The sequence below is a fragment of the Quercus robur genome, chromosome 11, assembly GCF_932294415.1.
Source record: "Quercus robur chromosome 11, dhQueRobu3.1, whole genome shotgun sequence".
Lineage (NCBI taxonomy): Eukaryota > Viridiplantae > Streptophyta > Magnoliopsida > Fagales > Fagaceae > Quercus > Quercus robur.
In genome coordinates, this window is record NC_065544.1 from 12,028,198 (window position 1) to 12,043,483 (window position 15,286).

Below are 15,286 nucleotides of genomic sequence, written 5' to 3' on the forward strand. Positions count from 1 at the left end.
CTCTCCCACTCCCATACGTTTGGATTGGAATTGACTTAATTTTGTCTTTGATGGACTGTGGCAAATCAAAGGAAATAAGATCCCACTTCCATTCTTGACAACAAAGTAGGTCTGAGACCCTCAAGTTTAGATCTTCCTGTCCAAGAAGACCCTCAATCATACCCCATAATATTTGCAATTTCCATATAGTAAGTAAATATAAAAACTATTTCAATTTTTTTTTTCAAAGTAATTAATATAAACAAGCTTAAAATGCAAAACCCACCCTCTATATTTACTAAAATTCATTCCAACCCTTTAACTTTACTTTCATTCATTTCAATCCTCTAACTTTCAGGTTTATTCAATTAAAGTTTCTCCATCAACTTTTGTTATATGTTGTGGTTAATTTTTCTTCAAATTTTTTAAATTAAAAAAATTCAATCAATGATTGAAAAGTATTTTCCATATTTTTTTTTTCAAAAAATGTTAACAAAAGTTCATAGAAATGCCTTAATTGAATAAATCTAAAACTTAGAGAATTGAAATAAACGAAAACAAAGTTAAAGAATTAGAATGAATTATGAAAAAACTTAAAGGGTGTGTTTTGCATTTTAGCCTATATAAAAGGCTAAAACAAGTTCTAATAGGAAATCATAAACAATAATAATTATCCTAAACGAAAAAAGAAATCATATGATTAACCTTAAAAAAAAGGGTAATTATACTCCCCCCCCCCTGGAGATTTGAGGGAATGATACCTGTGGGGCCCGGCCCAAAAATAATGGGCTATTCCAAATTCAGGCCCGTCCGAGGAGCGTCCTGTCCAAAGAAAAACCACATATGAAGCATTACTCGATCCCACTAGCGCCAAGGAAACCTGTCCGAGGAGTAACTCCTCCTCGGACATCACGAAGCTCAGACGAGGAACTCTCCTCAGCCATTTCAGTTCATCCTCCCAACATATAAAATGAATAAAATCCAAAATATCTCATGGAAAGCTACCACCACATTAATTGCGTCACAACCACCCTCTTGGCCGCATTAATGAGGAAAAGACCCCTGAACAGTACCACCTTGGCCTCTGCAACTCACAAAGGGACTGATGAGGGCGTCTGATGGGACAGGTGCTCAAGTAGATGCTTAGATGATCAACAGGTGTAAGGTTGAGATGAGAGGAGGAGAACTATATAATGTAGTGGAGTCCCTCAAAGAAGGGGACGGAAAAACTGTATTGGAAACTGAAGAAATAGAATCATACAGGAGAGATCCATTCTGGTGTCTTTATTTTTTCTGCAAACAATACTATCCATGTATCAAACCGAATAGGTTCACTGAGGCTAAGTTCTTTGACCCATCCTCTACAAATATTTATTGTGGGTTGCACTTTGGGCCAAGGCCTGATCAATAGAAGTTGGGCTAGGAAAATCGTGCAACTACAATTGGCGCCGTCTGTGGGAAGAACTAAGGCATCAGCTAGTACAACGGTTGAGCATGGCAGAACTAGGACCGCACCAGGAGGGATCCCCATCTCACTTCCGGAGAAAAACTCCAGGGATGAGAATGCCCAGACAATATATGTACACCACCACGGAAAACCCACTGCCGGGTAACCGGAGAAAGGCATTAGTGCTCCTCGGACATAATCCGAGGAGTCCAATCCCTCAAGTTACAAAGCTGTAGGGCTTGGATATCCAGGCTAAGGCCTTTTCTTATCTGAGTTTCCCTGAAGTCCGGTTTGGACCAATGCCTTGTGACCAAACGCTAGCCTTTTAAGCCCACTCTCTACAAATTTTATTGTGAGGGATCCTTCATGTGCGAGCCCAACGTCATCGTTGGGCCGTTGGAGAATCGTGTCCCTACAATACCCAACCCCAAACCTAAATGGAAAAAACACTCCCCTCCCTTGAGATTTGAAAAAATTAACACCCCCCCTTTATGTTTATATTAGTAACAAAATATTCTAAATTTTTATAAGAATCTCTTTACAAAAATTTAACCATGGTTAATAAAAAAATAACCAATAAATTTAGAATAAAAATGCAAAATTTATCTAGCACCAAAACACTTGTAATGGCAAATCTCTCCATGACCCGTTGAAAAAAGAAAAAAAAAATCATACTTAATATTTTAAAATACACTTCAATTAAAAATTTAATAAAATGAATTTTAATTTTGAAATGGAGGATAATTCTTGAAACTTGTACTTAAACAAAGGACAGGTTAATACATAACATTTTTAATATTAATTTAACAAAGTTTAGAATGTCCAAGGGGGAAAATGTTTTTTTCCCTTAAATTTAGGGTGAAGTGTAATTTTTTTAAACTTCAAGAAAGAGGAATGTTATTATCCCAATAAAATATATAGGAGCAACAACTTATCCATCTACTATTTATAAAATTATAAACAAATAGGAGAAAAAAAAAGTGGGCAGAGCATTCTTATCAGGTATGTCAAATGCCAAATATTTGTCATTTGACACACCAAACACCAAAATATGAGCCTCATGAGGTGTTGCAAATGCCAAAAATTTTGGCACACTGCTATAGTACCATCTCAAATATGAGACGGTACGGTCAACAATTGCAAAAATTTATATTATTATTTTATTTACTTTTTCTCTCTCTCCTCATCACAGATATCTGTCTGTCTTCGTCTACTCATCTATGTCTTCTCTCTCATCTCTGTCTTCTCTATTCCTCTTCCACAGCACGCCGATCACCAAAAGCCACCACTCGACGCTGCCAATCATCTGTCTTCTCTATTCCGCTTCGGGTTCTTTTTTTTTTTTTTTTCCATTCACTTTTTTTGGCTGTAGTTTGATGGGTGGGTTCGAATGGGCAGTTCGGTGGTGGGTGGGTTCAGATGGGCAGATTGCCGTCCACCACGCAACATCGTCCACCTCACACTCTCAGATCGCCGATCTCTGATGCTGATCTTTGTGTTTTTTGTTGTTTTTGTTTTTCTGTGGCGGTGGTTTTGGTGTTCTGCTGTGGGGGTTCTGGTGTGAGATGGTGGTGGGTGGGGCGTTGATGGTTATTGGCAGCGAGGGTGGGCTGTGGGTTGTGGTGGGGGTGGTTGGTTTTTTTATTTTGTATTTTTATATATGGTTGGTTTTTTTAATGTTATTTTAATATTGGAATATATTATTTTAATGTATAGAATTAAAGAATAGAAGATGTGATAAATAGAGAATTGTAAAATAATGTGATAAAATAATAAAGTAGGCTTTTGGTGTGTCACAATGACATTTTTTATAAGAAAGCTAATAAAAATGCTCAAAGTAGGCAATAGTATAACCCTGCCCCCTTCCTCCCCCTACCCCAATATTCTAGTGATGAAAAGTTTGGTCTAAGCATTTCTTTGAATAGCGTTTCAAGAAGCATAAAACATAGGCTTGTACTGATGTATAATGAATTGAGAGGGTTGAACTAATGGCCAGAAGATGTAACCATATTGTTTAAATCTTAAAGCCACCTTAAGCTACATTAAATTTGGTAGAAATGTTAGAAGGTCCTTTAAAATAATGCATTCTAAAACTATGAGATTAGTCGAGCACAAAACAAATAAAATAAGAGTAGTACTGATGTGGCATAATATTTTCATAACAAAATTTAAGTACTAAGTTATTACTAGTTCACATCTACGCTAAGTGTCAACCACAAACGCCACTTTTTTTTCTTCTTTTTTTTTTTTCTTTTTTTTTTTTTTTTTTTTTATCTACAATTAAGAAACTGTTGCCTAATTTTTGTTCATAAAATAATGTCCTATTCTAGATTAAGTATGGTTGTTTCCTAAAATTCTAGTAAGATTATTTATTTTCTGAAAACCATCATGCATGTAACCAATATCACCCTAAAAATAAAACCAACCACACATCGAATCACTACAATTTAAGAAAGGAAATTGTTAGAACATATATGAATCATGTTAGGAACATGTATCATTTAAAATTGGCTAATCATTTAACAACACACACTTTACTCATAATTTGGTAAATCTAAGATGTGTTTCAGGGCTGGCTTAACAATCTTGGAGGCCTTAGGCGAAAATTTTAAGTGAAATATTTTTTATATTTAAATAGTAATTAAATAATATAAATTAATTTTTTATTTAAAATCTATTTTATTTATTTATTACATGATTTAATAAATTAATATTACCAAAAAATAAATAAGTTAATATAACATACATCAAATTATTAATTGATATAATAACTGATAATAATTTTTTTTTGGTAAACATAACTGATAATAATTTTATTTTATTTTTTTTGTTAAAGGGAAATGTGGGGACACGATTCTCAAACGGCTCAGCAATGACGTTGGGCTCACGCGTGATGGATCCCTCACAATAAAATTTGTAGAGAGTGGGCTTGAAAGGCTAGCGTTGAGTCACGGGGCGTTGGTTCCGGCCGGACGTAAGGTAAGCCAAGACAAGAAAAGGTTTTGGTCTGGATACTCAGGCCTTACATCCGTGTAACTTTGAGGGATTTGGTTCCTCGGATCATGTCCGAGGAGCACTAGTGTTTTTCTCCGGTTACCCGACGGTGGGTTTTTCGGGGTGATGCGCATATATTCTCCGGGCATTTTTCCTCCTGAAGTTTCTTTTCAGGAAGTCAGATGGGATCCCTTCACTTTGTCACCTTACGTTTTCTTTTATACTAGCCTACGTTCATTATCCCCCGTCCACGTGTAGGGTCGACTTTTCCAGGACAGAGATTTGTCCCATCACTCTAATCCCGAAATTGTGGGAGATGGTCAATAAAGCCTGGGAATCCGGTTCTGTTAGGTGCAATGTCATGTCAATGAAGGGTATTAAGGATTATTTCCCCGAGATATTTTCTGATCCTTTAAGTTTGCTTGTATTCCACTTTCGTCAATGAAATTTTGGGTCTTCCGAGGACTGAGCGGTCCTCGGACGTATCTTTGGACCACTTCGGGCTCACTATTTTTGGATTTGGACCCTGACCTCCTTTAGTTTGGGGCCTGTGGACTCCCCATAAACGAGCGAGCCGGGCCCATAAACTATTGGGCCCCACAGGAAATATATTAAAACACCAGCTAGCCAAAAAGGGTGAAGTACTGACTGAAAGTCTTAGAGAATACAAACCAAAAGCATCCAAATTAAGCATTACATAAAAACTATCATTAGGGGAAGCTCTAAAACAACAAAATTGATAAAGTAAAAACTTGCATAAAAATGTTTATATATATTAATTCAAGTGGGTATATATTGGGTGTGGGCCGTGTGGGTGGATTAGGGAGTTTGTAGCTGTGTTGGTGGGGGCCTAAAATTGTTTTCCACTTTTTTAGATTATAAAGTATTATATACTCAACAACTGCACTGTGCTTGTGAAGTAGTAAGTCCGGTCATTTTATCAAGTATCAAGCTTTGAGCAGTGTGTATTGTCACTGTGCAGTGGCATCAGTGCTGTTGAGTGTGAGCAGATTGTGCAAGTGTAAGAGTAAACTCAGCGTGTTGTCCTTGTCCTCTGTATCAAGTAGATTAAAAAATAGGAGTTACTAACGTGTGGGTACAGTTAAAAAGGAAAGAGGAATTTATTATTTTGACGGTTTTTTTAATTTTTTATAATTTTTTTTTTAAAATAAATAATTAAAAACACATATAATCAAACCCTTAAAAAATATAACTTAAAATAAATGTCTGCGCTTATAGAAAAATATTAAGAATCAAGACTCAACGCGTTGTCCTTGTTCCATCAATTATGTAGATTGAAAAATATAACTTAAAATGAAAGACTGAGCTTATAGAAAAAGATCGAGAATCAAGACTAAGTGTGTTGTCCTTGTCCTAATCAAGTAGATTGAAAAAAAAAAATTTTTGATTAAAAAATATAACTTAAAATGAATGACTGAACTTATATAAAAAGATGAAGAGTGAAGACAAAGAATAGAAAGGAAAGGATATAGATGGAGAGGCAGAGAGATAGAAAGATGAGAGATTTTTTCTTTTGATTTATAAATTTATAATCACTATTTTAGTATATTTCAAGATAATTATGTTGTATTATTAACAAATTTGTCTAGTATTAATTTTGATTTTAACATATTTTAAGAATGAGTAATGAATTTGTTTCTTAAAATTTAATCTTGTTAGCTAAAGTTTGGCTATTTTTTTTTTCCTATTTAATCTTTTGCATTTTATGATACAATTGAGTTTTTTTAATGCATTTTATTGACCAATAAAATGACAATTTTTTTAAAATTAAATATATAGCTAAATATCACACACACACACACACACACACACACACACACACACACACACACATATATATGTATATATATATTTTCAAGTGGGGGCCTTTTTTTTTTTTTTTTTGGAGGCCTTAAGCAATTGCATCAATTGCATCTATTGTTTAGTCAGTCCTAATGTGTTTAATACTTCAAGGAATAAGTTCAAGTCCAAGTGTTAAAGCTATGTAAATCTGTCAAAAAAACACGTGAAGAAGTGCTGGATTTTAAAAGTCGATAACTAGCTCGACAGATAGCATCTATCTAGGTTTAAAAGAGATCTTCACCCCGATACTCAATAGCTGCTCGATAGATAACCTATCTATCGAGATTTACGAAAATCAGTTTTCCATATCTAATTTCACTCTATCGAGATTTACGAAAATCAGTTTTCCATATCTAATTTCACACATATTCATGTATACTTGTTTAGGCTTTCTTTTTTCACAACCCTAAACATATATAAAAACTATTTTAAGAGCCGTCACAGTGAATGAAACTTGATGCAAAGGTTTTGTTCAAGCACATTATGACCGGAGACAATTTGCCCTAATTCATATTTCTCTTGAAGAAACTGCTGCATTTGTACGTCGTAAGGTTTTGTAACCAAGGAACTTCGTGATATTCATCGTGTTGATGAACTGAAGAATTTTGCAGCTAACATACTTCTCAAGTTGGTGGTTAGTCACATACTTGAATTCGTGCATCAATTGGTTAGTCACGTATTGAGAGCCGTGCATTGAAATGAGAGATTATCACTACAAAACAAGTCCAATTGTGTATTGTGATAATGGTTCAACTGTAAGTTGGTATAAGGTATTGGGATTCCTTTACATGTAACCGTTTATTGTGATAATAGTGGATTCTCGGGAGTGGTGTTCTTAAAATCACTTGGTGGGGTTTTTGCCTTGGAGGTTTTTCCCATTCATAGACAAATCACCGTGACAACTTTATTTTCCGCTACATATTAACTTAGTTGGTAATTTGTTTGTGCTATCACGCGTATTGCATGTTAATTAAATTAATTAATTAACTTGGCTAATTAATTGGATAATTTATCACAAGGGGTCAATACATTCTCGGCCTATCAGAAATAAAAATAGCAAAATACACAAAAGAACAATATAATAAAAGAGAACTCTTGCATATATATATATATATATATATATTTTTTTTTTTAGTAAAAAGATTTTACGTATTTCTAATAGGACAATATTTAGCTACAAAATTGGTTGTAGCCTTAAACTACAACTTTACTAAATAAAATAAACATTATTACATATTTTGAAAGTCTAAACGTTAAATTGCATGTTCTTTTCGCTCTTAATACATATGTCAAATTTGTGTCAATCAGATATTATTTACTATATAATCTATAAACTTATATTTTATGCATAATTTTAAACTACAAAAATTAGCAATTTAAACAATTTATTGATGACATAACTATTAATCTTTAATTTTTTTAGAAATTTTACAAGTATAGATGATATAAGAAGAAAATGTAATCAAATGGTAAATTTGTCAAAATTTACCTTTAATAAAAATATATTAAGTAAAGTTATAATCTTACGCTTACAACTAATTTTGTATCTAAATTTTGTCCTTTCTAATATTCTAAACGTTAAAATCAGTTCGTAGCACACTGCCACTACTCTTGGAAATCTTACATGATTTTTAGTCTCATGCCAAAAACGTGAGACAGAGAATGAAGGTTGAAGACCAAAAAAAAAACACACACATTTATCATTGATGCATTAATCAATGAGAACTAGCAAAAGAGAAAAGAAGAAATACACTATAAGCAGGCCAGCTCAACAACCTTAGAAGTTTTAGGTGGAAATTTTAAGTGAAATCTTTTTTATATTTAAAAAGTAATTAAATAATATTAATTAAATTTTATATATTTAAAATCTATTTTTTATTTTTATTTATTTCGTGATTTAATAAAATAGTATTACTGAAATATAAATGAGTTGATATAATATACATTAAATTATTAATTGATATATTCTTTAAATAAATTATTAATTGATATAATAACTAATAATAATTATAAAGTAAAAACTTGCATAAAATATATATATATATATTAATTTGAGTGGGTGTGCATTGGATGTGGCCCGTGTGGGTGGATTGAGTTTGTGGCTGTGTTGGTGGGGCCTAAAATTGTTTTCCACTTTTTTAGATTGTAAAATATTATATACTCAACAATTGTACTGTGCTTGTACAGTGGTAAGTCCTGTCATTTTATCAAGTATCAAGCTTTGTGCAGAGTGTATTGTCACTGTGCAGTGGCATCAGTGCTGTGGAGTGTAAGAGCATCAGCAGTGGGGCTTCTAAATGCCAAATGTTAGGAACATTTGGCATTTAAGCCCCAAAACTACTCACCAATGGGAAGGCTATATGCCATATCCCAATTCCAAATTTGGGATTCAGCTACAGTACCATCTCAAATGTAAGATGGTACTGTAGCTGAATGTTATAAAAAAAAAACATTTTTTAATACTTTCATTTCTCTCTCCTCTCTCATTTAACCCGGGAATTTCTCTCTCCTCTTTCGTTATTTCTCTTTCTTTTCTCTCTCTTCCTCCTCTCGTTCTGCTCTCTACTCTATCTCAGATCAGTTTGTTTCCATATAAAAAAAAAAAAAAAAATCTCAGATCAGTCTTCCTTCCTCACTCTTTCTCTCATCTCACATCTCTCTTTCTCGTTCAAGGCTTGCACTATAGCTGGGTTTGGTTCGTGGTCACGGCATGGAGATCGGTGGATCGGTGTATCGGTGAATCATGGGTCAGGTGGTGGCGTGGGTTTGGATCGGTGGAGATTGGTGGGTTGCATGTCGCCGATGATGGATCGCTCAAGATATGGGCTGGATGTCGTGTGATGTTGGCGGCGTTGGTGGCGGCGTTGATCTGGTGGCGCCGTGGGTTTTGTGCTTTCGCCGATCTGGGTTTTGTGTGGGTTTTGTGTGGGTTTTGCAGGCATGGATTGATTTTTATCTTTTGGGTTCAGATGGGTTGGATGTGGCAGTGATCTGGTGGTTTTTTTTTTTTTTTTTTTTCCTTAGTTTGGGTTTTTGGTTCCGGTGGGATTTGGTGGGCAGTGGGCATGGTGGCGTGGTAGGCATGGTGGTGGTGGTGCGGTGGAAATGGAGTTTGCTGGGTTTGTGTGTGTTGGCGGTGTTTGTGAATCGTTTGTGAATCGTTTGTGTGTGTGTGGAAATGGAGTCCGATTTTTTTGAATCGGTGTGGATCGTGGCGGGTCGTGGTGGGTTGTGGTGGCTCTGGGGCTGAGGATCGGCGGGTTTGGAGTTTTGGGTTAATCTATGGGTTTGATTTTGATTTTAATTTTGTTAATCTATGGGTTTCTGGGTTTGGATGGCCATGAGTTTCTGGCTGGTGTTTCTGGGGTTTGAAGAAAATGAATAGTTTGGGTATGTTCTTCGTGGTAGTGGTGGCAGCAGTTGGTTGGGTTTTTGTTTTTATTTGGGTTTAAGGATATATTATTTTATTGTGTAAAAATATTATTTTAATGAGTAGGATAGGAAAATAAAAGTTGGGATGTTGGGTATATTGAAAAATGGTATGGTATAAGTAATAAAGTAGTTTTTTGGGATGGTAAAATAAGATAGGATTTGAGATCCGGATGTGGATGCTCTAAGCAGATTGTGCAAGTGTAAGAGCAAACTCAGCGTGTTGTCCTTATTCTTTCAATCAAGCAGATTAAAAAATATAACTTAAAAGGAATGACTGAGCTTATAGAAAAAAATCAAAAATCAAGACTCAGCCTGTTGTCCTTGTCCTGTCAATTAAGTAGATTAAAAAATATAACTTAGAATGAAAAATAGAAAAAGATCAAAAATCAAGACACAGGGTGTTGTCCTTGTCCTATCAATCAAGTAAATTAAAAAATATAACTTAAAATGAATGACTAAACTTAGATAAAAATAAAATGAATGACTGAACTTATATAAGAGCATCCACAGCAGTGGAGCTAAAAATTTAGCTTTTTAGCTCCACCAAAAGTTACTTTATATATTTTACCTACATACATGCTGCAGCAGTGGATCTATTTTAGCTTTTAACACAATAAAATAATATAAATATCATAATAAAATAATATATCCATTACAATAAAATAATATATCCACTACAATAAAATAATATATCTTATACAATAAACAACAACCACAACCACCTTCAACCGCCACCGCCACCGCCGCCACCACCATCGCCGCCGTCGCCGCCGCCGCCGCCACCGCCACTGCCACCGCTGCCATCGCCGACGACTTTTTTTCCGCCGCCGCCACCGCCACCGACGACTCTTTTTCCGCCGCCGCCGCTGCGTGATAGCAAATAATCGTCTAGTGTTATATTTTTTTTTAACCCCAAATTATACTCATACATTTTTTTTTTAGTAAAACAATTTTTCAATTATCATGATAACGTATTATCGTCTCAATTATCCGGAAGCAACCTTGAAATAATATGAACTATGAAATGAAGGAACTTTATAATGTAGTCCATAGATTTATAAGAAAACATAGAAAATAAAATACATATTATAGCAAGAACAATGTAGTCCATAGATTTGCTCACATACATAATTCAAACCAAATTACAATAAAACTCACACACTCGCACAAGTTCTTATGACTCATACTAAACCCACATAGATAAATTACACAATAAACTTAAATTTATATTACAGAGACATTTTTTTTTTTTTGATAGGTTATATTACAGAGACATTTATATGAGCCATGAGTCAATTTTGGTTTTATGCAACACAGGAAAGTGGTTTTGTGCACACAATTTACACTAACAACAAAACATAGCTTTCCCGCACAAATTCACACAACCAATTCCAAGGGCACAGAGACCACAAATTCACACTAAGAGACCACATAATCCACACAACTAATTCCTGCAAACAGAAAATTCCCAATACAGAGTGCACAGAATCCACTCAACAAAATAACACAAAATTTCCAAACACAAAATTTCCAAGACAGAGACACATAATCCACACAACCAATTCCTGCATAATCCACACATAATCCACACGGTATTTCCAACCACAAAATCACACTAAACCCAGAACAGAAAAAACAGAAAAAATTCAATCGCATAGAGACCAAATAACATAAAAAATTAACTACAAAAGAAAAGAGAGAGCACTGACCTGAAGTGGATCGGCTGGGACGGCGACGGCGACGGCGACGGCGTGGGCTGGGCTGGGACGGCGACGGCGTGGAGAGCTTGATGAGTGAGATGAGAGCTTGCGACGGCGACGGTGATGAGTGAGGGAGATGAGCTGGAGTGCGACGAGCGAGGGAGATGAGTGAGGGAGATGCGGCGACGGCGTGGCTGGGCTGGGCTGGGACGGCGAGGGACGGCGTGGGCTGGGTGGTCTGTGGCGGCGACGGTGATGAGTGATCTGGGAGTTGAGAGTGAGGGAGAAGGAGTTGAGAGTGAGAAGGAGTTGAGAGTGAGGGAGATGAGTGAGGGAGATGCGGCTGGGACGGCGTGGCTGGGCTGGGCTGGGCTGGGACGGCGTGGCTGGGCTGGGCTGGGACGGCGAGGGACGGCGTGGGCTGGGTGGTCTGTGGCGGCGACGGGATGAGCGATCTGGGAGTTGAGAGTGAGGGAGAAGGAGTTGTTGAGTGAGAAGGAGTTGAGAGTGAGGGAGAAGGAGACGGTGAGATATAAAAATAAAAGAATGAAAAAAAAGTGAGTGGAGTGATTATTTTAATCCGCTGATTGATTAAAAAATTATTTTTTTTTTTTAGATGAGTGCTACAGTGCACATCTATCTTTAGATGTGCACTGTAGCAAATCAGCTAAAAATTATTGCTTTAGCTCCACTGCTGTGGGCTTATTTTGCTATATTGGTGGAGCTAAAATAGCATTATAGCTTTTTAGCTCCACTGCTGCAAATGCTCTAAAAAGATGAAGAATCAAGATGAAGAAAAGAGAGGAAAGCGTAAAGATAGAGAGACAGAGATATAAAAAGGTGGGAGATTTTTTCTTTTGATTTAGAAATTTATAATCTCTATTTTAGTATATTCTAAGATAATTATGTTGTATTATTAATAAATTTGTCTAGTATTAATTTTAATTTTATCATATTTTAAGAATGAGGTAATGGATTTGTCTTTTAAAATTTAATTTTATTAGCTAAAGTATAGCTATTTTTGTTTTTTTCCTATTTAATTTTCTGCATTTTAGGATACAGTGAGACTTTTTTAATGCATTTTACTGACCAATAAAATGACTAAAATATTTTTATTTGTAATTAAAATATATAACTAAATATTACCCCCCCCCCCCACACACATATATATATATATATTTTTTTTTTTCAAGTAGGGCCTTCTTTTATTTGGAGTTTTAAATAATTACATCAATTACATCTATTCTTCAGCCGGCCTAGTCCAGTCAAGCCCTATCTCAAATGCTTAGGGGGTGTTTAGTAGAGTAATTTGAGAAAATGTTCTTTTTTATTTTTTTGATAGAGAGAAAGGTTCTCAGTGAGACCAAAAAATTTCAATGCATTTGTAAAGCCAAATACTTTTGGACCCCATTTATCTTTCCAAAATTCTATGTGGTGCAGAATAATAGCACTGAGTTGCACTAGTCAGTATCCTCAACAGATATGAAGAGGCTTCAAGGTAGAAAATTAACACTAGCAAATCTTCAGTATTCTTTAGCCCGAACACTTCTCAAGAATTAAGGGAAAGCATCTTAAACATTCTCGGTCCAATGCAAGATTCCAGGTATAACAAATATTTGGGGCTACCTTCCATCATTGGGAAATCAAAAGCACAAGTGTTTGCTGAAGTTAAGGACAGAGTGGCAAAAAAGCTTGCCGGCTGGAAGGGTAAACTCCTTTCAATTGGTGGAAAAGAGATCCTTATCAAAGCGGTGGCTCAAGCAGTGCCTACATACACTATGAGTTGCAACCAACTCCCTAAGACTCTTTGCCAAGACTTAGAAAGTATGATGAGGAGCTTTTGGTGGGGGCAAAAGGACAAAGAGAACAAGATTGCATGGGTTAGTTGGAGGAAGATGTGTCGATCTAAACTCCATGGAGGTATGGGCTTCAAAAACATACAAGCCTTCAACCTTGCCATGCTAGCTAAGCAAGGTTGGAGAATTCTCACAAATCCTGACTCCTTAGTGGCTCGAGTTTTCAAAGCAAAATACTTTCCTTTTGATGATGTCCTCAATTCCAAAAAAGGGAGTAACCCCTCATATGCTTGGCGAAACATCCACAATAGTCTCGAGGTTATTAGAAGGGGCACAAGGTGGAGGGTTGGCAATGGTCGGCGAATCCATATTTGGGATGATAGATGGTTGCCAACACCATCAACCCGCAAGGTGATATCCCCCCAAGCTGACTATGGACACTTTCCCATGGTGTCTTCCCTCATAGACAATGACACTAGATGATGGAAAATTGATGTAATTAATGCCACTTTTCTGCCTCATGAAGCCAACACCATCCTTAAAATCCCCCTAAATTATAATCTGCCTGAGGATTGTCTTATCTGGATAGGCAACAAGAGGGGTGAGTTTACAGTTAAAAGTGCATATCATATAGCTTCAGGTATTGTGGATTCAGTTAAGGAAGGTTAAAGCACCTCAAGCAGCTTAAGGACTCTATTGTGGAAGCAGATATGGCAGCAGAAAGTCCCTCCGAAGATAAAAATTTTTGCTTGGAGGACTTGTGTCAACGGTCTTCCAATTATGCAAAATCTAAACCACAGAGGAGTTCATTGCTCTAACTTTTGCCCATTATGCGACCAAGCCATTGAGACCACAACCCATGCACTTCTTCATTGTGATCATGCAAAAATGACTTGGGCATTTTGGTACAATTGTCCTGTGGACCTCTCTACTTCCTCTTGTGACTTGGTGGATATTGTCTTAGATTTTATTGCAAAAGGCTCCCCAAATGATCTAGAGCTCTTCTTTGCTGTAGCTTGGTTTATTTGGTGGAATCGCAATCAAGCAATTCATGAGGACTCGGGTTCCCCTCCAATTCATGCTTGGGAAATGGCAGGTGGGGTCTTGGCCGAGTTCAAGGCAGCTTGCTCCTGTTCGATGTTATCTCAGTCCATTCCTCAGCCCAAGTGGAAAGCTCCACCTACGAGCTTCTTCAAAATTGATACTGATGTAGCAGCTTTTGAAGATGGGAGGAACTCATGCATCGAAGTAGTCATTTGAGATAACATGGGTGAAGTACTAGCAGCTTCAAGCAAGGTTCTGCCTGCGTCATACTCGGCTGGGATTTCAGAAGCTTTAGCCATGCAAGATGGCGTGCTTCTCGCAGTGGAAATGGAAGTCTCCCACGCTATTTTTGAGTCTGATGCCTTATCCATTATTCAAGCAATTAACAATGGGATCCATGGTGGTGAGCTCGGGCACATAATCAGGAACATTAGAAAAGTGGCTGCTTTGCTTTGTTTACTTGGTGCTCTTTTAATCATCTGAAAAGGGAAGGCAACAGAGTTGCCCATGAGTTTGCAAGGGTAGTTAGGAATTCTGGTGTTTCACAGGTTTGGAAAATGTCTTTCCTAAGTCTTGTTGAGCATCTTCTTATTGAGGATTTCTGTTTGTAATGCTCATGCTTTGTCTCTCTGTTGTAATTCAATTTAAGTTGAATGAAATTCACATATTTCCCATAAAAAAAAAAAAAGAAAAGAAAAAAACAGCATAATAGCACTGAGTTATGGGCCTATAACCTGGTCGTTCTTACATGAATAGAGGTGCTTGGCACTTCAAAATGTTCCTTTTTCTCGTACCATTCTTATTCAACTTTATCTTCTTTTCACAAAGACCCATTCACACTCTCGACCACCTATACAACAAGTAAAAGGAAAATAAGAAACTATTGTGGAATCATTCATAATGGTCACAGTAGGTCGCTCTATCTAAAAAAAACCTGGAATGCAACAACTGTATAAATAAGCTTCTTTGAGCTTAGAACCATATAGCAGTACCATACCACCTTGAAGAACATATAAACATTTCTGTAAGAT

General features: G+C 36.3%; 1 protein-coding gene across 1 annotated transcript; it reads left to right on the plus strand.

The window, feature by feature from the left end:
- The first annotated feature begins 13,004 nt into the window (after positions 1-13,004).
- Positions 13,005-13,694, plus strand: LOC126704708 (uncharacterized mitochondrial protein AtMg00310-like). The gene has a single exon (XM_050403733.1). It carries the CDS (start codon positions 13,005-13,007, stop codon positions 13,692-13,694), a length of 690 nt encoding a protein of 229 aa, XP_050259690.1.
- Positions 13,695-15,286: the final 1,592 nt, after the last annotated feature.

Bases quoted from the DNA above. Each gene is read 5' to 3' on its own strand.
- LOC126704708 (XM_050403733.1), top strand. From the start codon at position 13,005: ATGCAAGATTCCAGGTATAACAAATATTTGGGGCTACCTTCCATCATT.